This window comes from Pteronotus mesoamericanus, unplaced genomic scaffold (genome assembly GCF_021234165.1).
Source record: "Pteronotus mesoamericanus isolate MK-2021 breed Mesoamerican mustached bat unplaced genomic scaffold, CSHL_Meso_final contig_169, whole genome shotgun sequence".
NCBI lineage: Eukaryota > Metazoa > Chordata > Mammalia > Chiroptera > Mormoopidae > Pteronotus > Pteronotus mesoamericanus.
The window spans coordinates 12,516,016-12,543,702 of NW_026555068.1; the positions used below are offsets into that span (position 1 = coordinate 12,516,016).

The window sequence follows — 27,687 nt, forward strand, 5'->3', positions numbered from 1 at the left end:
ATTTTAAAATTAGTTTTATACAAGGAGAGAAAAATTTTAATTTTTAAGTGGGGTCTTCATGGATAAAGAAAAAAATGCTAATGATTATTACGCAATAAAAATGGTAATAATTAGGGTAAATAATGTCAGATTATGAAATCCTGATCATAATTCTGTGTCATTATATGAAAGATCACTTTATAGCGTATATATAATAGGAAATTCCTAAGAAATGAAATTTTCCTAGGGTAGAAAATTTTACCCTTTGCGACAGTATGGATGGATCTGTAGAATATTATTCTAAGTGAAATAAGCCCAGACAGAGAAAGACAAATACCGTATGATTTCATCCATATGTGGAATCTAATGAACAAACTGAACTAGTAAGCAAAAGAGACACAGACTCATAGATACAGAGCAGGTTGACAGCTGGGGGTTGGGTGGGTTAAAGGGAGTAGAGGGATCGAACAAAAAAGAAAAAAGAAAGAGAACTCATGGACAACAACGTGGTGACTGCAGGGCAGGGGAACAGGGGCAGAGGGCGTAGATTGAAAAGGGCACAGCAGACATAAATGATAATGGAAAAAAATACAATAAAAATAAATCAATAAAATAAAATAAAGGGTAACACAGATGTTGGCAAAAGATGTTTCCTAAAAAGGGAATCTGTTTTATAAACCACTGGTATGAGAATAATTAGAAAGCCATTTTATAATAAAATGTATTTATATACTGGTAGAAGTAATTACTAATTATTGGCCAAAATACAGAGAATTCTTCAAGTACTGAGACTTTGATTGCCATTAGAAAACTGAGGGGTATATGACCCTATTAAATGACTTTTCAATCTAATTTCTGAAAGCTTAGAACAGGTTTGGAAAAAAAAAAGTATAAAATTCTACCGAATGTAGACATCATAGGTAACTTTTTTAAACTAACGAAAAATGAATGCGATGAAACTACAAGGCGGTATGATGTCTCTTTTTATGACCTGTCTTTACAATAAAAGAAACATGATTCCTCTAATACCAGTTCATTATTTCAAAAAATATGCTTAACTTAGTCAGAAGAAAAAAATATCACTAATTAAACTAATATAATCAGAACATAGTAATTAGCAATCTAAACTTGAAGTTGAGAGAGAGTACAGAATGTTTAACAATAATTTATTAAGAAGAAAAAATAGGTTACTGACTCTCCAGATGACAGTAAGATTAGTGTCAAGCAAAAGCAAGAATTTATTATAAACCCCCTCACAATAGCAAGTAAAGAAAATCTGTATGAGGAAATCAAACTACTCCCCAAACTAAAGTTTGGAAGAGTAGACGCTAGTAGATATGTAGGGAACCAAAAAAGAAAGCAGAAACATTTATTGGATAACAGGCAGGAGAAATGCAAAAATAGCAAATTACAATAAATGTGTATTGACACTATAAAATGTTTCCACATGAAACTACAAGATGCTGCTTATTATACAAACTTTGGAGTAGCAAAATATGGCTCACAAGCCAAATCCAGCCCACTTTTTGTTTTTGTAAATGAAGTTTTTCTGAAACACAGACAACCTGATTTATTTACATGTATCTATAGCTGCTTTCACACTAAATTGGCAAAACTGAGAAGTTACAACAGACTGTGTCATCAACAAAGCCTAAAATACTTACTACGTGCCCTTTTACCTAAAAAATTAGCCAACCGCTTTGGCTGAATGAAAATTGTTTTCTTTTTACTTAATACCTCGGAGTTGCAAGTAACATCACTAAGATGTTGTTCCTGAGCCTGCTGTTCCAAAAGTTGGAGTTCATATTCTGTAATATCTAATGACATCAAACAAATTCCTTCTGTATTCCCTTTCAACTTATTGTCTTCCAGTCCATCTTCAAAACCATCTTCTTGTTTCACTTCCTTTCCAAACACATTTTCTCCATCATGCGTAAATAAATTATCAAGTGTTGTATCCCACGTCTCATCTTTAACTTCAGGAAAAGCTTTATCTTCTCTAATTTGATTCTGTTGCGCTCCCCCAGCAGCTGGGTCTTCCAGTCGCAGTGAGTTAAAATTACTGCTAGGCCTCAGTTCAGTCTCAGTAGAACCAAGTATCTCCTTCCTCAGTGAATGTAGATTTTCTGAAATATCCTTCAATAGTATAGAAACCCTAAAAAAAAAAAAAAATCAAGAAAAGTTACCTTAGCTTTAACTGCATTAACTATAAGGACAATGTGTTCATGCTTTTGAATGAGTAGGAACTTTCTAAACTGACTTCACTTCAAGGACACATTGTTTTGTTTTGTTTTTCAATTACACATTGGACTAACTTTGTTCTTCATCCTCTAATGCCCACTATATACTGATAGGAGGCAGGCTACTGCCCAACACAGCAATGCATCTCTGCATTCAGCAGTTGACTTGTACGCTTAGTAAGTGCAGCAGCACTTGGTCCCATAGTATATGTTCTTGCCAGCCATGCTTTTTATGCTAAGTAATTTAATTAAATGTAAATCAAATCAATGATATATAACCATTAAAAAAAGCAAACACTATTTCATTGAATTTTAAGTTGAACATGTGGAAAGATTTAGCAAATTTCCTTTTATAAAAAAGGTTCAATCTAATTTAGTTCAAATAACTATAACAGTTTAGAGGAAAAGTCTCAGATTTCTTCAAGTATCTTGAGTTTTCACTCCATTTTTAAAGAAACTGAAACTGGAAATTGTAGATGATACATATGGGTATATTTAAACAAGAAACATTCTTCAAAACTCCAAACGTCAGGCTTATATTTGATGAAAAAGCCATGATGTGTATCAAAGGATTATAAACACATACACCTTAATATGTTAAGTTAAAATTTTTATGATCTGAAGTGAACTGAATTTCTTAACTTCTTAAATATAATTGCTAATATAAGATTTTAACTAAGTGACTTTAAATGGCTATATTATAACCAAACCTGGTTAACTAAACAGGAAAACCACTGCTAGACTGTAAAATAAGGCACACTATCTTAACTACTGGTTATAGGGAATATTACAGCAAATTTTTTAGTTACTTCATAAAAGTAGAAATTAAAAGGAGAAAAAGGAGTATGTTGCGAAAAGACATACTTTACTATTTAACTAATGTTTTTGTTTAGCTCTTCTAATTTTTCATTAAAATCAATCCTTAATAAAATTTGACATGACTTTTAATTTTATTAAATTCACTGAGGTGACAATGGTTAATAAGATTATGTAAGTTGGAAGTATACAATTCTACAGTATATCATAGATCATCTGTATGTTGCACTGTGTGTTCACCAAAGTCAAGACTCCTTCTGTCACCATATATTTGACCCTATTTATCCCCTTCTATCTCCTCCATCGCCCTCCCCTCTGGTCACCACCATACTGTTGTCTGTGTCTATGAGTTTTTGTTTGTTTTCTTTGTTCATTTGTTGTCTTCTGGTTTATACGCCAGATAGGAGTGAAATCATATGGTCAAGTGACAATAATCAAAACAGCATGTACAGGCAGAAGAACAGACACACAGACCAATGGAACAGAATTGGTAGCCCAAAGATAAAACCATATATATAAAGACAAATAACTTTTGACAAAGGAGCCAACAACATACAGTGGGAAAAAAAAGCTTCTTCAAGAACTGGAGTTGGGAAAAATTGGAAAACCACATACAAAAAAATAAAACTAAGCCTTTTGTCACCATACGCAAAAATTAACTCAAAATAGATCAAAGACCTAACTATAAGACCTGAAACAATAAAATACATGGAATAAAACATAGGCACTTAACACATGGACCTTGGTTTCAGAGAGAACTTTATGAATTTGACCTGAAAGGAAATGGAAGTAAAAGTAAAAATAAATGAATGTGGTTATATCAAACTAAAAAGCCCCTGCAAAGCAAAGGAAGCCACTAACAAAACAAAAAATAAACCAACCAAATGGAAGAAGATATTTGCAAACAATACTTCTGATAAGGGACTAATATCCAAAATATATAAAGAACTCATATAACTCAACAATGAAAAAAATAACCCAATTTAAAAATGGGAGAGGACCTCAACAGACTCTTCTCCCAAGAAGACTTACAAACAGCCAACAGAGATATGAAAGATGCTCAGTTTCACTAGCTATGAGAGAAATTCAAATCAAAACCACAATGACACATCAACTCATACCTGTTAGAATGGTTATGATCAGTAAGACAAGAAATAACAAGTGCTAGAGAGGCTGTGGGGAAAATAAACCTTCGTACACTGCTGATGGGAATGTAAACTGGTACAGACACAATGGAAAACTGTATGAAAGGTCTTCAAAAAATTAGTAGAGCTACTATAATAGATACCCTTTTCTGAGTATCTACCCAAAAATTTTAAAAACATTTATCTGTAAAGATATATATAATCCTATGTTCACTGAAGCATTATTCACAGTGGTCAAGGCATGGAAACAACCTAAATGTTCTTCCATGGGTGACTGGATAAAAAAGATGTAGTACATATATACAATGGAATGCTACTCAGCCATAAGAAAGATAAAATACTGACATTTGCAACAATATGGATGGGTCTAGAGTGTCCAAACTTTTGGCATCTCTGGGCCACACTGGAAGAAGAGACGTTGTCTTGGGCCACACATTAAATACATTGAGACACATAATCACAAAAAAAATCTCATAATGTTTTAAGCAGATTTCTGTTTTGTGTTGGGCCCCGTGCGGCCCACAGGCCACAGGCTGGACACCCGTAGAGAGAATATCATGCTAAGTGACGTCAGACTGACATGACTTTCAAAGTTCTGTATTGACGATTCAAACAAAGATTGGATCACTCATAGAAATAAACTGTCAAAAGTCCTGAACTGTTTTACAAGCTTTTTTAAATTTTTATTTATTGATTTTTTTTGAAAGAGAGAAAGAGAAACATCGATTTGTTGTCTCACTTATTTATGCATTCATTGGTTGATTCCTGCTGACCAAGGATCAAACCCTCAGCCCTGTCGTATCAGGACAATACTCTAGCCAACTGAGCCACCCAGCCAGGGCTATTTTGTGAATTGTTTTCACACTGAAAACAGAACTGTTACCAGTACTCCAAAGCTGAGCTCAGCTTAAGTCGACAAAGTCTACACCAAAAACATCAAAACCAAAATTAAATTCAAACCTAAAAACTCACTAACTCTAACACTCTAAAACTCTTCAAATCTTATATTTCAAAAACTCCTATCGGTATACACAGGTATACAAATATAAGACCTGTATGTAAATACATTAGTTGAAACAGGTATGTGTCCCAGTGTAATTGTTAAATGCATGGGGAATGCTGTGACATATAAATATATCAACAGTGACACAGAGATTGATAAGACTATAAGGACTCATTTATTCTATGCTAACATCAGAGAAGAGCATGTTTCACATAAGATAACTATTTACTCTAAATAACATCAAAAGCAGCCCTGCCTTCTTCAGTAATGAATAGCATACTTTTCCCTCTTTCACAGGATTGTTACTGCGTATATTAGTAGCCTGCAGACAACCTCAGCGCCCAGCAGAATGTCAAGCACATGACAGCAGCACAACAGATAAGTACTGAATTTAAATCAGTAAGTAGTACTGTACAATCCAATACTTTCCCATGTCTGCTGAAGCATAAAGTTGTTCCCTTCCGTAACAAACCTCGCACTGTACTATTTTGTTTTTAAATTTTATAATTTTGTCCTCCCCTGCAGACAAACAACTACAACTTCCAGCTGTTGTCATGTGCATAACATTCCCTATCGATGCCTGGTTTTAAGTTTAACTGGCTATCCAAGCTTGCCAAACTCTATAAACGAAGAACAAATATGCTCTGACTGTAGCTTCATATACTCCACTGGAAATAAAGTTAAGTGAGCTTGAATTCATGTTTACAGCATGTATTTTGCTGTTAAAAGGCTTTTTTTTGTTCCCTTCTGGTTATGAAGTATAATCTAAGTATATTAGGTATTACTGTAGAATTGTTACAAAGAGCATGAAATTAGAAATTTAACTTGTTCTTGTCTTGACACTAAAACTTTACAAGATCTGTCTTTCCTAAAAATGAACCCACTAGTTTCCAGTCTCAAGTTTTAAGGAAATCTATTTAGCTTTGGCATTACATAAAGCATTCACAGATATTTTAATTGCTAAGAAAATATCTGAAATATATATAAATATCATATAAACAGTGATTTTTCTTCTTTTATGGATGGAAAATTGTAAAAACGAGTAAGAAATGGCTTAATTGGTATCCTTCCCTGTTTGAGAGGTACATCTTTCAGAAATTCTCAGTTACATAAAAGCTACTTAAATTGTTAGGGGGAAACGACTTTGAAAAAGAGCTGTATCTCTCTATCATATTTTGAAATCTCTCAGTGAAACTATATCATAAATCTTATCCAACAAAGACCACGTTAGCATTCCTTTTGTCAGAGTCAGAATTCTATTTTAACTAACTGCTTCATATTTCTACAAAGTGTCCTTTCTAGAAATAGGAAGGCTTGGATAGAGGCTTGGATGAAGAAGATGTGGTACCTATATACAATGGACGACTACTCAGCCATAAGAAAAGATGGCATACTGCCATTTGTAACAATGGGGATACCTCTTGAGAGTATCATGCTAAGTGAAAATAAGTCAGTTGGGAAAAAAGCTAAGAACCATATGATTTCACTCATATGTGGGAAATAAAATTGAAACTCAGAAACACAGAAGGACAACAGCATGGCAGTTACCACAGGGAAGCAGGTGGGGAGGTGGTAAAGGGCAAAGGGGGCCCAACATGTGGTGACACAAGCTGATTTGACTTTGGGCGGTGGGCACACGATGCAGTAAGTAGATCACGTATCACAGAAATGTACACCTGAAACCTACATGGCTATATGAACCAATGTCACCCCAATAAATTTAATTTTTTTTAATTCTATTTTAACTAAGTGCTTCATATTTCTATAAAGTCTTTTTGCCTCAAAATTATATTGTCACATGGTAATCATTCACTGTTTAAGAACAATGCTGCTTTTAGAAATGTAACAATGAAGTTATTTAGCAATTAAGACTAGGGAAAGGCCTGGTCTCAGAAAGAGCTGGCAACGCAGCACCAGTCAGTAGTGCCATGTCTATTAATCCAAGTATCTCAGGTTATCCAGTTAACTAGCTATAAAATGATCTTTAAAATCTGAATGCCTCTTGCTTCTAATAGTCTACTGATTAGGTAGAATTCTTATATAATAATCAGATAATAACCAGAAAAATAAAGCTAGTTACTAGGTATAAAAGTTTATTTTACTTATTTATAGATGTTTTAATAGATTTCAAGTGACCAAACTATACTTATAATTAAAGATGCCCAAAAACACCAAGAAAAAGACAACTTTGAATCTTAAATATTTTCCGTTACATGAACTTACGAGTTTTATTGTTTTGTTTCATAAAACAAAGCAGACAGAAAAGCCTTAAACTTTTTGATGCATAATTCAACAACTGGAAAGGCAGTTCTCAAACATATACATCTATCTGTGTGCATGTATTCAAGCACATTTAAATGAGTCTACCTTAGTGAACAGTAATTTCCCAGAGACAGGAAAATGCAGTAAGAACAAACAGATTGATTTTTAAAAAGATGATATTTAACCTCTGTGGATTTTCCAGTTTTCTGATACTGTCAGGAAGATGCTTAGCCAGATCCACCATCTCCTCAGACATTGATGTCAATTGTTTCCTCACATTACTAGGTATTATTTCTTCCTCTGGGGGAAAAAAAAAAAGTCAATATTAATTTGCATACCACAAAGCAGAGATATTTAGTTAGCTATTTATTTAAACAGCATTAGGGCTCACATTTTCACTTTCTTTCTTTAAATAAACTGCAACAAAAAGACTTCCTTGTCCTAGTTCCAAATCACTAGTCACTTTCCTTTCCTTTCATGTTTTTGCTATTTAAGTTTTAGAATAAATTCAAAATGATCTGCATTCATACATACTACAACCCAGTAGTTATCAACCAAAGCAGAAGGTAGAAATGAGAATCTGAACCCATCAGCATATTTTAAAATCAGAAATTACTTTAATACCAGGTAGGCTGCTTATTAAATACAGTTTGGTAAAACAAAGCCTTACCCAACAGCCATTTCTTACTGCCCTATCAGTCATCACCAGAACGAAATGCAAGCCCTTCCAATCACTGATCATCTTCCAAACTCTCAACCTCATTCTGTCGGGCACATCATTCGCCATCTACACATAAAACCCACTTCTCATTTTCCAAACCCTTCACCAGCTTGGAATTTCTTACTCTTCATTACCCCTTCCCTTGTCCTTCCAATAGGCCCGCTCCTCGGAAGCATGTAACACCTGCCATTCCTGATTGCTGCAGTTAGCTTACGATCATACCTCCTCATTCACTGAAGGTTTTAGCACCTGGTTCACTGTCTTTCCCTTCACTACTACTCCTGTGATAATTTCTAGTGATGTCAACATTCACAGAGATACTCCACCTAAAAGTGTGGGTTTTCAGTTCCTTGATCCCTCCATTTCCAACAATCTTTTCTTCAACTGACCTCAGCCATCCATTCCCACAGTTATACCCCTGACTTTGTCACTTCCAATGAACTTACCACATCCAAACTTGAATGGCAAGCATTCTACCCTCTAAACACCAGCATGCTCTCTTCCTTTCAAACACGCTTTCCACGATACAGCCATTCTTCCACACTGTCAGAGCCAAATCCATGGACGCTAAGCACCTTTTCCTTGCCCATTATCCTTCCCATTCCCACTTATCACCATGTCTTACTTTCCTTTCTTAACCATATCATAGAAATCATATGCTTGTATGGACTCACTCTTTTGCTCCTTCTTCCCTGCATGGTACCTACCTGGCAAAACCCCTGCTATAATTAAACCCAGCTTTTTTACCTACCTGATGCCTTAACCCAGGCAGTTCAATACAGCTGAAAATAAAATACAACTATGATGACTCACTTCATTTGGTTTTAAATTCATGACACAAATCTCAAACCCTCAGTAATGATTGCTAATCATTGACATTTCCTGCTTTCCCACTCTCAAGATGACGATTTCATACCTTCTTCTTCTCTCCAGCCTCCAAAGGCAGCTTGTCCCTCCTTTCACTCAGGGAACAACTCAGCTCTTAAGAACTCAGTTCAGTAAGTACGCAGAAACGCAAAGAGAACTATCTCATCTTCCCACCCCCATCTGCCACTTAGTACTTAGTCTGTATTAGCATCTCTACTCTGATTTACAGCAAATGTCTTGAAAGAGGTATCCACACTCACTGTCTCAAATTTTCTACCCCCATTTCTCCTCCACGGACTGCAAGTCGGCTTTCAGGCCCCCCAGGACAGCACGGCTGCTTTTGCAAAAGTCACCGACAGCCTCCCCCTGTCAAATCCAATTGTCAATTCTAGTTCCTCATCTCACTCAAACTCTCCAAGGTATTTAAAACAGCTGGTAACTTCCTCCTACTTAAAATGTTTTCTTCACTTAGCTTCCCCACACCTCACCTCCCATACTTGCTCTCATTGCCAACCCTTCTCAGTCCTCCTGGCTGCACTCTCCTCGTCTTCCTGGATATGCGTGGCCCGTGACGTCAACACGTGGGCCTCTTCTGTTCTTTATTCCATTCACTCCCTAGTTTATCTCATCCAGTTTCACCGTTTTAACTACCATTTATTTGTGCGCTGATGCTTCCCAAAGTTATGCCTCCAATGTCCACCTTTCCCCTAACTACTGAATCACATTGCTAACTGAGATATCTTCTTAGATAGCAATAAGCATTAAAATTAGGCACGTCCAAAACTTAAACCTAGAGTTTTCTCACCAAAACCTTCTCCTTTGCCATAATCTTTCCATTAACTGATCCTTCATTCACTCAGTTAATCCAACCAAAATATCTTGGTTGTCTGCTCAGTCTTGACATCTCACCCCTGATGGAGAATTCATCAGCAAATCCTTCACAGTATACAGAGTCTACCGCTTCTCATCTCGCTTGCTACCAGCCTAATCCAAACAATTGTTACCTCTCGCCTGCACTATTACAAGAGCCTCCTATCTGACTTCCTTGCCTAAACACTTGGCCTCTTATAGCAGCCAGAAAAATCCTTTTAAAATAAAACTTTAATCATGCCATTCTCCTCCTCCAAATTCTGTAAGGGTTTTTCCATCACTCATCATTGCATTTATTTTAATTAATAAAATATGAAGCCAGATTCATAGTCTATAAGGCCCTAAATGATCTGGCTCAAGCCACTTTTGCAGCCGAGTCTCCTCCTCCTCCTATCACCCCTCCTTACTTCACTGTTACACTCGTCCTTCCTCCGCAAGGCAGCCATCGCCCTCACAGGCTGGGCTCTTCCTTCCCCTGTGCCCGTGATGTCCTCCCTCAGACGTCCACGTGGCTGGTTCCCTCTCACTTCAGTCAAGTGAAGTGAAAGGACCTGGTTTGTTTCGTTCAGTGAATTTCCCCAGCAACCAGAACAGTGCCTGACCCATAATAAACACCTCACAAATATATTATATGAACAACTGAACGTTCCCTTTCCATACCAAGCTTCTAAAAAAACCAGCTGTTCCATCATTCCACTAAGATTACTGTTGTTAAGATTATCACACCTTCATGTACCAAAGCCTGTGGACGCTTGTGTTTTAACAGCACATACTTTAAGGACCTCTTTCTCACCGAAATGCTCTTCTGTCACCCAGTACCCCAAAGGTGCTGTAATAGAAAGTTACAAATAATTGCCATGTTGCCCAGTCTAATGATTAATTCTAAGTCATCAGTTTCTCAAACTCTCAGCAGAATTTAAACCTGTTGATAACATCCTCCTACTTAAAACACATTCTCTGCTTGGCCTTCTACACACCAGACTCCTAAATCCGTTCTCTACCTGTGGCTACTCCTCTGGTGTCCCCTCCTCCAGGAAAATATTGAATGCTAAGAGTTCCTCAAGATTCTTAGCCCCAATTCTTCACCTCCAACTCCCAATTCTTTATTTTTAATGCCAACTGTCTCCTCAGTCACAGGCTGCGTGTAAGTGCCTCCTGGCCCCCTCCACTTGGCTACCTCACACGCTGCCTCCCTTTAACATACCTAAAATCAACTGTATGGCTCTTCACCCCAAATCTTGCTCCTCCTCTCCAATGTTCTTCATCCCTGTTGCTCATGCCAACAGCACAGAATGATCCTTGATACATCGCTTTCATCATCACATCAAATTCTGTTGAATCTACTGCTTTATTAAATCTACTCTGACTCAATCCACTTCTCTCCATCCTCCATACAACCGGCCAAGCCAGTTCACCATCACCTCTCACTTAGATTCTCCCCACCGTGACCCTTGCCCTCCTACAATCGATCCATCTTCTGCTCTACAGCCCAAGTTATTAGTTAATGTAATTCATGTCATTTAAACCCTTGATAGCTCTTAGAAGGAAATACCACCTCCTTAACATGGCTTATCTGCTTTCCTTTTTCAGCTTCTCCTTCATTCTTCACCCTGTCATATTTTTTTGGGGGGGTGGGATTTTATTTATTTTTAGAGAGAGGGGAAGGAAGAGAGAAAGAGAGGGAGAGAAACATTGATGTGAGAGAGGAACACTGATTGGTTCCCTCTCATAAGTGCCCGACCCAGGACCGAACCCTCAATGTTTCGCTTTGCGGGACGACACCCAACCAACCGAGCCACACTGGTTGGGTCCACCCTGTCATACTCAATAGTTCATCACACTGAACTACTTTCAATTGCCTATCGATACCATAACTGCTCCTACCTCTGAAACTTTGCACCTGTTACCTCCTGTGGCTACGAGGCTCTTCCTCACTTTTCAGACTAACTCCTGCTCATGTTTCAGGTCATGCCATAAACGTAACTTTCTCCAGAAAAATATTCTCCAGTACCTCCAAATACGAACTGGATGCCTCTCCTGTGTGCTGACTATAGCACCTCATTTCCTCACATCAAAAGACTCACCTCCCCTCACTGCAATTGTTTTTTTTTGTTCATCTATATCCCCCAACAAATCTGAAGGTTTTCCTCTCAGGAAACAGATTCATGTCTGTCTTGTTCACGACTGTACCTCCATATCATAAAGCACTCAACAATATTTAATAAATGACTAAATATATATTTAACTACTGCATCATTTAGTGCTTATTAGCTACCAGCTTGGAAATAAGCTAATATTTTAACAGTGTGAAACCATGTGCAAATATCCTTTTATTTTCTGATGTTCTCATCTATTAATAAGAAAAAACATAATCTTATAATACAAGCCAAAAGTGGTCACTTGAAAACATCATCACCACAGAAATTCAAGAAAAGTGAGATTGATTCCTCTTAAAAACAGGACAGGACGAAGACAGGGAAGGAGGCAGGAGAGAAGAAAAGGAAGGCTAATCTCAGTTACAATTCACTGGGGTCCTGGTCAAGTTACTTCACTTCCGATGTCACAAGACACATACACATATAATGTAACAGAGAATAAACTTGAAGGTTAAAGAATGTAGTATTGCAATGGCAGGTACAGAGATACCAGGACTCCAGTGCTGACTTATAAATATATGTTACCTTAGTGAAAAATATGTTAAACATTCCTCAGAAGCATTTACATCAAAGACAGAATTGAAAGTTTAACCTGCAAGTAATTCTGCAAACCAGAAAATCATGAATTCCCTCTGTTGAATTTAAGTCTGTTATGAGTTAAATAAGTTCTTATATCTTCTTCTCTAGATCAACTTCAAAAATGTATCATCTGCCTTAGTTAAGCAAGATAACTTCTAGCCACACTACCTCTGGCTACAGAGAGTCAGCAGGCACGCATCAGAAGCTGTTTTCCAAGAAAAGTATAGAAATCTTCCACCTTAACACATAAAGGAGGGTCTACCACAGAAGGTACGGATCCCTTTTGAAGACAATTATAAAGGATATTATTTCATATAAGAAGATCGTCCCACAGATTTAAGTTTATTTAGCAAAATCACCTAATTTAATTAACATCGTAACACACGCGATTATTTAAAATCTCCAAGAGGAAGCCACAAGAATAGTAATAAGAACTCTATACAGGTCAATATAGGTACTTGTAATAATGTAACCCTTTCAGTGCCCATAACTATTCTATAAGACAGATTCTTTGCTATCACCCACATTCTTAACATGGGGAAACAGGTAATTCCGGGTCATGTGGCTGGGACTCCACCACTGGTCCATGTGACAAGAGAGCCCCAGCCCTTCCACTCTCGTCCATATGTGTGCAATCACCAACCGACCGAGATATCTGAGAAAGGCAGTCCAGCTGCAGTGGCCATTCTCTTTGGAGAGAAACAGCAGAGTTACCCTACCCTGGAGAACACTTAGAAATTTAAACCAACTATAAAGCACCTTACACACTTTCAAGATTTATAGCAAGGATGTATTCAATATAATCTCTAAACTAGGAGGTAGCTAGTTTTGTCACTGATGTTATAAAAGCCACAAAGTCCCAACAATAGAAGCATATTAAGCAGCAATGCTACAAAGGAAAAGTAGTAAGTCCTGCTTTGCCACAAGTGATGTGCTTGAAACCCTGAGCTTTGGCCAAATAGATGTCAACTTAATGTCAAAACCGCTCAGACACTCAAGAAGTTGTAATAATACTAACTACTTTGCACTGGTGTGAATATTGTCTTTTCGGAGCTAAACCTCATAAAAGGGCAAGTTCAAATTTTATCTTTTATTTTTAGATCATAACATACCTTTATTTATAGAAAACAATTGTACGGCATCACCCAAAATTTCTAATTTTTGATAAATGATGAGACCAGCCTATGGAAAAACAGAAAAATGAAAAGATCATACTAAATAACAATCACCAAAATTACTACTCATCTTTACAAAAGTCCAAAACACCCAAAAAGCTGAATTCAACCTATTATGTTACACGAAGATTTAAATGTCTTCATTTATTTACCACACCAATTGTGAGAATGGAGAAAGGAAGTGGGCTATGCTTTAAAATAAAAGTTTAAGTTTTCATGTTTTAACATCTAATATTACAAGAAGGTACCTAAATCAAATAACTTACAAGTGGAATCTGACAAAATACAATCAAGTAAGAAAATATTTTCCACTACAGGTATCCAATTCCACATATCTCATTTAACCAGCTAAGAATGGTAATCATATATAAACAGTCCTTCTCGGTACTGTTGATAGGAATAATCAAGTCGTACTAATTATTCATGAAAAAAATACTGCAGAATTTGAGCTAGTTCTCAACAGGTTTTATTTTTTTAAAAAAACACAACATAAAACAAAATTAGCAACCTCTTTTCCAACAAAATTGAATTATTTTGTTCATAAAGGAGAATCTATTCCTAAAATATAGATGCCAAAAAAAACAAAAGAAGAAGAAACAAGAGATTTACCTACAAATAAAAGTATAAATAGGATCCTGGTAGGGCTGCTCAGTTGGTTGGAGCACTGTCCTATACCCCAAAAGGTTGTGGGTTCAGTCCCCAGCTGGGGCGTGTACAGGAGACAACCCATCAATGTTGCTCTCGCATATCAATTTCTCTCTCTCTCTCTCTCTCTCTCTCTCTCTCTCTCACCCCACCTCCTCTCTCTCTAAAAGCAATGAAAGTGTCCTTGGGTGAGGATTCAAATAAATAAATAAACAATTCAAAGTATAAATTAGGTAAAAATAATTCACCGAAATATAAAATACACTTCTTGAAAAAAAAACCAATAGTGTTATACATAAAGATAAGGCCAGATTTCACTACGTACAAATATGTTAATATGAAAATGCATCTGACTAACAGCAGTGAAAAGCTAAATCTGGAGGCAATTTTTCTAAATTTTTACATTTTAAATATAAATATAAGAAATAAGGCCAGTTTCAATATAGAAACTGTCTCATTATTATTTTTAGTCTGGAGATGCTTATAAATCAAACACATCATCATTACCATTTGTGCGTACTCATCTCAGCTTATTAGCCTTTCATGTTTTCAGGAAGTTCCTATTTTTTACATACAAATTGGACATTATTTTGGCTTCGTGACAATAAAAAATAACTAGCATTGAACAATCTGGTGATTGGTACTTGTTAATTAATATTGAGAAGTAACTGCTTCACTAAATGCCTTCCTAAGCATTTTAACGCCAAACCGATTTAAAATATCTTAGTTGAGTTTGTGCCACTACCACAACATAATTTTTCTAAAATAAATTATTTTAGGTTTAAAAAATTTATCATAGTCTAAAAATCTTTGGTACATACATAAGCATCAGTAGCTGCATACAGTTTCTGGTCCTCAGTGAGAGGGTAATTTTTCCAGTTGCTACAGCGGATAGAATTGTCTTTCTGAAGCTGTTTGCCAAAGAGGTGTTTAACCAAACCATTAAGGCTCCAGGTCTCTGTAGATTTTAGCTAGAAATAATGAACAACCAACATAGCAAAAATTATTCCCTTCTGTTTTCATATATTCCTAAATACCACCAAATGGTCATGCCACAAATAAAGTTAAAAATGTTACACCAAAATACAAGACACAGATAGTCCTTCATAAATTTCCTGTCACTAAAAACCTCATTTGCAGTCCATATTACAAGAATTCTGGAATTTCCCCAATGTAGTTACTAAAAGTCTTGGACTGTAAAACTATTGTTTCATGGGGGAAAAAGTTTGAACAGATTGGCAGACTTTTTATTTCCCAGCGAAATGAATGCTTGGCTAACTATGAGAATTTAACCTAATGACTACATTAATAAAATATGTGAAATATGGGTGATGGAACTGAGGTCAAACTTCCACCAAGAGCATCATACCTAAGAGCTGCCATTATCCCCTTCCATAAAAAAAAATAAAAAATAAATAAAAGGTGTTGGGTATTGGTGTAAATGGATTAAAATGGATTAAAGAGACAAACTTAAAATATAACATTTAAATTTGAAAACAATGAAACAAAGTGAAATAATACTAATATCGGGGAGGTACTTGCTTAAAGAAACCATTTGCTAATGCAATAGATTATAACTGAAGGTTTTCATCATGAAACACTCATTTGAGACATCTTCATTACAAAAATTTTTTTTCAAAACATCTAACAGTCAGATAGGAGGCACATTTTGTGAAACACAAATTTATGTTATTTGTGAAAATAATATATGTATTACCGCTACCTTTTTATTGGCAACATCTGTTAGTTCCACAAAACTCTTCAATTTGATGTTAAAGTCATGTAGAAGTTTCCACTGATCTCCTCCAATTCCAACACCTGCCTTTTTAATTGCTTCATTTTCAAGCAACATTTTTAATCCCTGAGGAAAAGCTATAACATTTTATTATTATTTTCATAGGTTCTATTAAGCATGATGGATTTATTTTCTACTTCTTACACATTATGTGTTCATATTTAAATTTATGTTCCTGTTAAGTTAAAATTCATATACATAGTCATCTTATTTCTTTTCTTACCTAAAGCAAAAAGTCCCGATTGAAAAATGACAAAAAAAACAAGTTTGAATGTTACCTCTACTAACACCGACAGTCTCTTTCTGGTCATTTAGCCTCTCTAAACTTTAGTTTTTTACTCTCTAAAGCAGGAATAATACCAATGTGTGAAAGAGATGAGAAAATTAAATAAAACAGGGATATGAATGAATCAAATGGAACACAAATACTTAAATAAATGTAAGATAATGAAAGAAGTACCAATTAAATAGTTTAATTTTATAGGGATAAAATTGACATAATATAATTACCTACCACATAGAAATGAAACCAAAAAAAGAAATACCAACCCGACATAGAGGAAATATGAAACAAGTAGCATTTGCTCTCTGACACGCACAGCTGAATCAGTGCGACTCTGTTCTGTTTCCCTTTCTGGTATACTGGGGGCCACTCCATGTCGAACCCTACCACATCGCCGTCAGAAAGACTCATGCTGTAGGGGGAAAATAGTGTGAGTTAATTACATTAAAATGTTACCTTCTGCATAACGAAAGACATCATTCAAAAAGTTAAAAGACAGGCCACAGTTGGTAGAAGATACCTGTGATACATGTAACTGCTAATCAATAGCCAGAAAATACAAAACATTCCTTGAAAAGTCAGTAAGAAAAAGAAATAATCCAGCAAAAAAAAAAGAGAAAAACATAAACAGACAATTCCAAAAAGGAAATCCAAATGGCCAATAAATCAAAATAAATAAGTGAAAACATGAAACCTCACTAGAAATCAGAGAAATGAAAATTAAACCTATACAATATTGCATCTATCTGACTAGCTAATATTAAAGCTGCACAATATCAAGTGCTGCTTTACCAGTGGGACTGCTCATATACTGATGAATGTGTAAATTAATAAAATCCTCTTGGATAAAGCTTTGACAATATATAGCTAAAGATATACGCGTATAAACATTAACACCTGGCAAGATTTTCTCATAAGTATATGAAACTCTCATACGTGCACAACCGCACAGAAAATGTCTAAGGATGTTATTGCAATACTGTTACTACGGGCAAAAATGGAAACTATGTTTCCATCAGCAAAAGAATGAACAAATTGTGGCATAATGGAACAATAAAATATTATATAAAGGTTAAATTAGAGCTACATATGCAAAAAAAATCTCAAAAAGATAAAATGTTGAGTGAAAAAGTGACAAAATATACCTATACTATGAGAGCATTTTTGAAAGTTTTTAAATGGGCAAAATAATAGTATATGGCATTTTGAGATATAAAATTATGAATATTATAGAAAACATGTGAGGTAATGCTAAAAACAGTGACATCATGATAGAAATGATCTGCACTGTGGAGGGGAGAATCAGAAACAGCACACGTGAGGCTTCAGCTGTATTTTATTATTTCATTTCTCAATAAAAATTTGGAGAAAATTAGTATTACAATTTGACAAAGTTAGGTGGGATATATGTAAGTGCTTGTATTATTATTTATTACTGTTTACATTCACCTATTTCAAAATTTTTTTAAACTAAAAATATATTTTAAAAAAATTTTAATTCAAATTCTGCTTTGGGTCAAAATGGAGTAATAGTGAGCAGATACACCTTTCCTCCTGAACAAATAAAAAACTGAACAAAATATATAAACAATAGTTTTTAGATACTAAATAGGCAGTACAGGACTGTGCCCTCTGGGGGAAGGGAAACGAGGGTGAGCTCTGCTGCTGCCCTGGCTTTCTGCCTGGAGCACTTCCGGGACAACAGGACTGGGAGGAGACTCCAAAACCGAGCAGGTCGGCTGAGCCAGAGAGGTGGGGACAGGGGGAGCTGAGGGTGGCGCTCCAGAGAGCAGGGGCTAAGCAGGTCGGGCCTCGCAAGCACCGAGCGAAACCATGAGGCTGGACAAAACAATCAGTGAGAAGTAAGCTTTACAATTCCTAGGGCTTACATTGAGGTAAGAGGCGTTAAAGTTCTGAAAAGTCAGAGTAGGGATTCTTTTTTTATCTTTTAAATATTTTATTGTTTATGCTATTACAATTGTCCCAATTTTTCCACCTTTGCCCTCCTCCCGGTTGAAAGTAGGGATTCTGACTGATCACAAGGAGCAGTCAGCAAAGACTCCAGAAGGGTCATACCTTATTATACTGCTAAATTATTTCCAGAGTAGAGACTACCATAGAAACCTCCCCTGATAAAGTTTAGAAATAAGCCTCAAAAGGAAAGCTAATACTGCCTGACAGAGCAAAGCTCCTTTCTTTGAAGAAAGACAACAAAGTCTAACGCACAACAACATAAAATCACAATGTCCAATCAAAAATTTCTAGCCGTGACAATAAGCAGAAAAATGTGACCCATAAACAGTATAAAAATCATTTAATATAAAGAATAACTATGTTGGAATTAACAGACAAGAACATTAAGACAGTTATTATAAATATACAGAATACGTGCAAAGATTTAAAAGAAAATATGAATATGAGAGCCAAAATGGAACATATTTTAAAAAACAGTAACTTCTAGAGAAGAAAACTGACAATAAAATCAAAAATTCACAGGATGGGAAAACAGATCAGAGACTAAAGAACAAAATAAGTGAACTTGCAGACACAGCAAAAGAGATTGAAACTGAAACACAGAGAGAAAAAGAAAGAAAAACAAAAAAAAAACCTAAAAGAAAAGACAGCCTCAGGACCAATGACACAGAATCAAGCAATCTAACTTGTATACATAGAGTGCCAGAAAGACAAAGAGTAAGAGGATAAAAGAAAAAAAGCGTTGCAGAAAATTTTCAAATTTGATGAAGCTATGACCAGATCCAGAAAGTTCAATGAATCCCCAAACAAGATAAACACAACTACAAGAACAAGGGCACACCATAATCAAATTGTTGAAAACTTGTAAAAGCAAAAATCTTCCAAGGTGGCCAGAGGAGGTAGAAAAAAAAACCTGCCTGCCTTTCACAAAATGTATACAACTCGTCAAAACTACGTTCTTCAAATCACTTATGACACCTGTGTTCAGATATGGCATACTAAGATGATAGAGTTAATATATAATCATAAATAGCAGACTCTACCTTCTCTGTGAAACAAATTTAGTTCTACCTAAGACCCAGAAGTGGCCAGGTAACTGTAGTGAAAGTGAGGATACCTGAATGCTATTTCTAGAACAGATCTACCACCAGCAGACCATTCATTACTAAATAACTTACCTCTCCTTCTAAACCTAATGTACAAGTTAGTTTAAAAAATATATATAACAACTTCAAAAAACACCTCAATAAATTCCCTACTATTTTTCCTTGTAAAATGGTTCAAGAGCCTTAAATTGAATTATTGCAGAGTCTTAATTTAAAAGACAATTTTAAAAATACTAACAGTCATTTCAAATGTTATTTTAAGGATCATTTCCTGTGCATGTTGTTAGCTAAACGCAACAGAGGCAATCACAACCATTATACAGTATTATTATGTTGGTATTTTAATGGAATATAAAGGAGCACTTAGAGTTTGAATAATTCTTGCATTTTTCCCCTAAATTGGTGAAATAAACATGTATTCGGTAGTTGTATATATATAACATCTTAAGTGCTGAAAGTAAAAAAATTAGCTAAAGTAATAAAAAGGCTTATGAATGAACATACAGGCAAACAAGTAATTTAATTCAGTGATTTTAAGTTTTTATCTGAAAAGAATTAAAACTTATAGGTGATATTCTACATGTATAAATAATTATCTATGGAACACACCTCAACTGTAAAACTCAGTATGCTTCAAATATGACCACAATATGTCATCTTCTAAGGTTCCAAACCCCAATGAAACTAGGAAACTCCCATCTCTTACCTAATATCTTCTGATAGGAAAGAACAATCATTAGATTCATAACTGTATACAATGGATCCAGTGAATTCCAAGAAGGGAAGGTCATCTTCAAAAACACTCTTCTGAATAGATGCCTTGAGTTAAACAAAATTCCCAAATGGAACAAATGAAGTTCACATTAAATAGTAAATGTTCACTGAAATAATAAATCTCACTGAAGATTTCAAATTATAGTTCTAAGTTTTACCAACTAATGCCTTATAAACTAATGAAGCCATAGGACAATGTAACAAAGACAAAGCCATCCACTGTAAAGTTGTTTTTCTAACAAGTTTATTTCCAAACCTCTAATGCTATTTTCATAACATCTGTTTCATTGATATTTTTTTCTGTAATTATATTAGTATTTTAGATGTAATCATGTTGCCGTAAAATGCTGAAGACTGGCTGATGGATCTTTATAAGGACCTAAACTTGCTCAACCATAAAAATTTGGCAAAGTAAATACTGTCTAAATTATCTGAATTGCAACAAACTAGTAAGGTCAACAATGCAAAATAGATTAAAAAAGGAAAGTCTACAGTATGAAAATCTCATTTTGTAAACCCAACCAAAATGTAATCCCATTCTCCCTTTCAATGATTAGATTCTGGTTCATTCACACAACAGCTACTCTAACTTAAAAACCTAATGTTTAAAAGTAAGGAATGACTCATTTTATAGTCAAATTTACACAAAATTTCCCATCTGAAAGAACAGTCGATGAACTGCATACCTTTCTTTCTTCTTCTATAGGACATCTTTTATTCTGCATAGACATCCATTCTGGAAGTTTCCGCTGCTGTAGAGTTTCCAATTTTTCTTCATTCATCTTTAAAAGGCTCTGTAAAATCTAAGAACAATTACTCTGTGACTAAATAAAGTACAATCTTTAAAGAAAACTCAGAGATAGCCGGTCAATATTATTAAAGAACCAAACCTATATATGTAAAGTCAGTTATAGCATCTAAGCCCAAATATAGGCTGTAAGAACTGGAATTGCAAAAGAAAAAAAAAGATACAATATGCTAGATCTAATAACTACATATTTAGCATTTCTTCTTTCAAAAATAAGTGAGCCAATTTAACTGAGTTCTAAGGTTCTAGCAGTTTCAAAATCCTATTCTTATATAAGTTTGACCCATTCAAAGAATAATCTTTATTTCATTAACAGTGAGAATCTTTGGATGTATAAATTGCTATATCGGCTGTCCTAAGATCTAAGTAAACTCAGCAAACTGTTAGATTTGTTCACAAGTCTACTTGAAAAGGAATTTTGTGCCATATAAAAGCTTTTATATACTAAAGGGGTTTTTTAATGCTCTTGGTCTAGCAACTGAGCAAGTTTCCCCCAAAACAGGCATTTCCTAGAGGATATTTTTTAAAAATCTGTTACTAGCCTTGAGGGCCCTCCTTATTATAAAGTGAACTTCAAGAATAATTATAGAAAATAAAGGACAAGAGAACTATGGCATACCCTTTTTTGTTAAAGATAAAATAGATCCACCATGTGACTTATACATACTAAATTGAAATAGCCTCAGTTCTTAATAAAATTCTTAAACCTCTACCTTAGATTCCATTATTTCAAATTTCTATTAGAGGAGCAACAGTTTTGAATACATACCTGCAGATTCTTATGATGAAACATGACATTAACATGAAATAACTGAAACAACTATTTATGATTTAGGGAGAGCCTCCCTATTGATACTTAGCAATATCTGAAGAAATTAAACAATATCAAACAAGTAGTCAAGCATAAAGCCCAAAAACTGAGAATACTGATAATCTATGGAAGAAAAATTTTAAAGATTACTTCAGCAAAACTTCCTTATAGAACAAACTCCACTGCTCTTATGCACTGGGAGGGAAAGGGTTAACAGCAGGCTACTATCTCATTCTCCCCGCCTGGGAGAAGGAACAAAAGACTTCAACCAGGGTCCTAGTAAACATTCTAATCACCTCAAACTAGATGGTAGCCTTGTAAAGCTATCAATGTTATATACAACAGAAAAATACCAAAGAGTACCTGCCTAGACAGTCGAGTAAACTGTGAAAACAGGAAATCCAAAACCAAAACAATTTCCTTTGTGCAATTTTTTTTTGCACACATTGCTCCAAACTATTGTTATTTCAAAACCATAACATGTCCTAATGCAGAAGTAAAGGGCATTTCTGAAATCTATGTCTAACTGCTTGGAGTTTCTCCAAGAAAGAGGAATATTCCACCAGTACTTCGCGCTTCCCTGTGTTCTTTGAGTGATTAGCAGAGTTTGGCCGTGGGTAAGATTTATGATTCGCTGAATCAGAACTGACAGCCTAGGTATTGGGTGTTACCACGTGCATTACATGTAATAAGATAAAATATGTAAAACATATATGCTTTATTCACCGTAAAGCATTTTACAAATGTGAGTGGTTATTAAGAAAGTTTATATTTGCCACAAATGAAAACCCTGGACAGGAGAGTCAAAAGTTGGTCCCAAAATGAGTTTGTGTGCATGTGTATGTGTGTGTGTGGTGTCTGTCCTTAATCTTAAAATATCTTTCATAAAGCGGGAGAACAAGTCTTTGCTAAACACAGAGAACATCATTTGCAAAACTTCCAGAATATTGAGTTTTCTGCAGATAATATACAACTGTATAAAAACAAACTATAAAATTTTGGAATTCTATAAGTAATTCATTCACACTGACAAAACCAAAATAGACTTCAATAACTTTTCCCAGCAGCCACCTACAACACTAAAATCATTTTAATTTAAAATCTCTAATTTTTAGATGTAAATACTCTCTTTTGCACATAAAATTCTGTCTAGATGCTCCTAGGCAAAGAATTGAAAGTAAATTTGTTTACAAATCTAACATCTTTGTCAAATTTACTTAGATCTTGGGACAGATAAAAAACATAGAGAAAATTAAAGTTGTAGAATAATTTACAATAGCGAAATTCTTCAACATATATAAGGATTTTAATCATTAATTAGCTAAAGGTTATTCTTGGAAGGGATAAGTCATTGAATAATATAGAATGTTTATTTATATGGCTGTTACATTGTTGAGTAAGAACTTTGACACATCTTTTTCTAGAATCAGTTCTTATCATTTCATAATGCTTCATGTCGTACCATTAAAGGACCTTAAATTCCTCCTTGAAATAAATAATGTATTTGATTTGCTTTGGACTTTCCTGGAATCCTCTTGCCTACCCATCTAACACTATCTGCCACTTTTCAACCTTTATCACTTTTTTAAAAACTGTTTTTAAACAACATACACCTGCAATGTTTGTTGTTTATTTTTGTTTTTTGCTTTGAATAGCCCAATTTCAACACATCTGTCTTTCAATGGGGAATTCATCTCATTCAGTTAGTGTAAGAACCTGAGTTTTCCCTTTCATCTTACTTTGATATATTTATCTTACTTTCTTCAGTTTCCTCTTTTTTTTTTTTTTTTTACCATTTTTTCTGAATGGATGAAATCACTCATACTCTTTTTTTTCTCACTATCAAGGTAAAAATTTCACTTTGACCATCCTATTTTTACTATACTATCTCAAGTGAGACCTAGGGAAGGACTCCTGTCCCAGACTTTTCTTAAGATCAAAAAAAGTTCCCTTTGTTATGGGTTGAACTATATCCCTTCCTCAAAAATAAGTTGGAGTTCTAACCCTCAGTACCTCAGAGTGCGACTTAATCTGGAGATAGAGCCTCATATCACAGAGGTAATCAAATTTCCGTTAGTCACTAGAGTGGTTTCTAACTCAAAATGAGTAGTGTCCTTATGAAAAGGGGAAAGTTGGACACAGAGACAGACATGCATAGAGGGCAGATGACATGAAAAGACACAGGGAGGAGACAATCATCTATAAGCCACGGAGGGAAGGCCTGAAACAGATCCTTCCCTCAGAGCCCTCAGAAAGAACCAACTCAGCCAACAACTCCCAAGCTGTGAGACAAGAAATTTCTATTAAGTCACACAGTTTGTGGTACTTAGTTATGGCTGTTGTAGCAAACTACTACACCCTTATCACTTATTTATCAATTGCCATATTATTTACTTCCACATTTAATCACGTGCTAGTGAATTTCTTCCCGCATGAATTTCTTCTCCTAGTCTGTATTTTTTCCTTCCTAACTACCACCTCTTTAATTTTGTCCTTTATTTTAAAATACTTCCTCCACTTATTTGCAAAATGTTCATTTCACTTTCAACAATGATACTCCTCTTTCAGTTTGCCAATAGAATTTTTATAATGTTAAGATCTTGTTACAGTTCTAGAAAGTTTCTTTGTCCTCTAGTTGAGTCTCCCTAAATGTGTTTATTATTTTTCTTTTGCAAAAACTATAATCTAAATATCTCAAAGCTCTGTTTTAATACAAGTCTCCTATTCTGTACTTTCTATTGTTGTTTCCCAGGCCTCTTTAGGCAGACTACTATTTCACTTGGCCTGTGTAACTCTACTTACCATCAGCAGTCATCAGCTCTTAGTGTCCCTCAGGAGGTTGCAAACAGGGGACCAAGAGGCCCTAAGTTTTCTACTGAAGCATTAGGATCCTACTTCTCTATTCACAAGTCTCCAAAGTTGTCTGGCCCACCACTGAGCCCATCAGTACAACTCCCCTGTAAGTCCTTGGACCAGAAAGATCACGTAAGCTTCCTAGGACCAATTTGTTGTTCAGTTCATTCAACCAACATCTAGTTTTCAGCCATATTTGTTCTACCATGTAATTCTATTGAGTATTTTATTTAGGGAATTATGTTTTACCTCCTTTCTTATCCTCCAATTTTTCTTTTCCATCATTTTCAGTTCTTTTATAAATACATGTTCTGTTGACTCCATTGATAATATTTATAAGGATTTTAAATTCTTTCTTCATTTATAAACTATATCAAAAGGCAACTATTCAGTTTAGTGAGCTTGATATCTGTTCACTGTCTTCAAATATATGATTTCCAATTGCCCAGTTAATTTATAAATGAAGGTCTATACCAGGAATTGACAACATTTTCAAGTTCATGGCACATTCAGAAAATGAACATATGTTTATGCTACACTGGGAAGGGCAAATGGAAATGTGAATATAAAATTCTGTAAAACTTTCATTATATCTTCTTTATAAAATTAAAATTTTCATATTCTTTAGAAATAATGAAACTGTTTAGATGAATGTAACTTTTGTATATTAGGTTTTATGTTTAAAAAGACTTACATATACCCTGGCCAGTGTGGCTCAGTTGGTTGGAGCACTATCCCTTAGACAAAAAGGTCATGGGTTCGATTCCCGAGCAGGGCACATACCCAGGGTGCGGGTCTGGTCCCCAGTTCGGGCACAGATGATGGGCAACAGATCGATGTTTCTCTCTCACAGCAATTCTCTCTGTCTCTCTCTCCCTCTCTCTCACTTTCCCCTCTCTCTCTCCCACCCTCTCCCACTCTCTAAAAGCAATGAAAAAAAGTCCTCAGGTGAGGATTTTTTTTTTAAAAAGGCTACAGCTACACACAACTCCTGATTAAGACCTTTTAAGACATTCTTAATATTCTGCATAGCAACCATTGCAAAGAAGCCTTATTACGTGATAGCAAATGGCAAAAGTGGAGGAGGCGTTGTTCCAGTACACTGAAAACTCCTTTTTCCAACAATTCGATCTCTTTAAATTTTACTTCAAGAGTGCTGAAATCTTTAAACCTAATAGTTCCTCCTTTTATTCTACTCAGACATATGATAGCATTCTGATAATGTAAGCTTTGAATACAAATGAATTTTTTATGTCAAGTATTTCAATATAATGCTAAAGTTTTGTCTTAGACACACAGATTTTACTATTATTAACTCTTCTTTAGGATTCAAATAACACCAATTAAACATCACATCTAAAACTATTTTAACTTCATTCTTCCAAAGCTGAATTTTTACTCTGAACCCATAAACTTCGTCATTTTTTGAAGCCAATACCTATACTTCAACAAATCTTCAAAGGAAGAATCATTCACATAAAGTAATTTGTAATTTTCCTTTTAGTTTATAAATCTGCCTTTGGACTGTTGACACATTTTAGTAATTAAATAGCTAATCACATTTATTCTCCTAAAGCTAAAAAGAAAGCATTGTAGCAACTTGGATTTCATTAGCTTAACCATTTTTATGACATGGAATGTGGAATTCAGAACTAAAGGCAAATTTTAATACTACAAGATCTTCTCTGTGAATAAGATGTCATTTTTTTTAAATATTGAACTTAATGTAAAGCCCTTATAGTTCCTGTTAATGTCAATTCCAAACTTCCACTATTCCATGATATCGTGTATGTTTCACAATATTTTGTTTGACACCCTTACTTCATTTGATTTAGGCTGAGAAGTAAAGAATTATAACACCAAATCCAATTCTGAGGTAATCCTTTATTGTCTATTTATTTATTTAATATTTACTATTATATTGAACTCATGACACAGGTGGCATTCTGGCTTTAATCAGTATATCACACATTATAGTGAAAAAGTAAATATCTGTAAAAATTAAATATAGTTGAATGTAAAGTACTTAAAATACTGTAGGTCTTTTAATTCCTTAAGAAAAGTATTTAGTCAACTTTTAGTTTGAATTCTTATGAGTAATTTTTTAAATTCTACACAAAATTTTTTAATTAAGGAGACTAAACAAAAAATGAGTGTACTGATAAATTTATTTTCACTGAGTTAAATATTAAAATTTTTAAGTAAATAAAATATACCTCTGGGCAATCAATATTTTATATGAATTTTGACAGTTATGCAGGCCTGCATTTTCTTTACTGAATAAACTAAATTATATATATTCAATTATTAATTATTTTTAAATAGAAGCACTAGTTCTTTAAATTCTAAAACAAACATATAATGAATCCTATTAAAATCAGGTTTGATAAATTGTCACATCAAAAGTCCATAACAAAGCCCCCCAGCTGGGTGGTTTATTTGAATGGAGCAATGCCCTGTACACCAAAAGACTGTGGGTTCAATTCCCAGTCAGGGCACATACCTAGGTAGTGGTCTCAGTCCCTGGTCGGGGCACATACAGGAGGCAGCCCATCGATGTTTCTCTCTCACATCAATGTCTCTTTTTCTCTCTTTCTCTCTCTCTCTCTCTCTAAAAATCAGTAAACATATCCTCAGGTAAGGATTTTTTTAAAAAGCCCAGAACAAATAATTAAAAATTATACAACAAGCAAAAAACTAACAAAATTAATTGATTTTCAGTAGAGAACACTAAATATCATACAATAATAATTAGCTAACAATTATGTTTTTTTATATGAGCAGTAACATTATGAAAATTCAGACAAGATTAAGAGAATCTTACA

General features: G+C 34.8%; 1 protein-coding gene across 3 annotated transcripts in view; it reads right to left on the reverse strand.

The window, feature by feature from the left end:
• WRN (WRN RecQ like helicase) overlaps nt 1-27,687 on the reverse strand; it is a 117,708-nt gene that overhangs the window by 74,035 nt on the left and 15,986 nt on the right. The window contains exons 2-10 of one of the 3 annotated variants that reach the window (XM_054566063.1): nt 27,366-27,473; nt 21,077-21,193; nt 20,323-20,435; nt 16,803-16,948; nt 16,182-16,330; nt 15,280-15,429; nt 13,751-13,820; nt 7,631-7,745; nt 1,717-2,134 (exon numbers count right to left, since the gene is read on the reverse strand). In XM_054566063.1, the coding sequence (XP_054422038.1) occupies nt 1,717-2,134; nt 7,631-7,745; nt 13,751-13,820; nt 15,280-15,429; nt 16,182-16,330; nt 16,803-16,948; nt 20,323-20,435; nt 21,077-21,172 (1,257 nt within the window). In that variant the 5' untranslated portion in view covers nt 21,173-21,193; nt 27,366-27,473. Of the gene's footprint in view, nt 1-1,716; nt 2,135-7,630; nt 7,746-13,750; nt 13,821-15,279; nt 15,430-16,181; nt 16,331-16,802; nt 16,949-20,322; nt 20,436-21,076; nt 21,194-27,365; nt 27,636-27,687 lie in introns of those variants that run through there. The other 2 variants (XM_054566064.1, XM_054566065.1) reach the window with 2 other exon arrangements.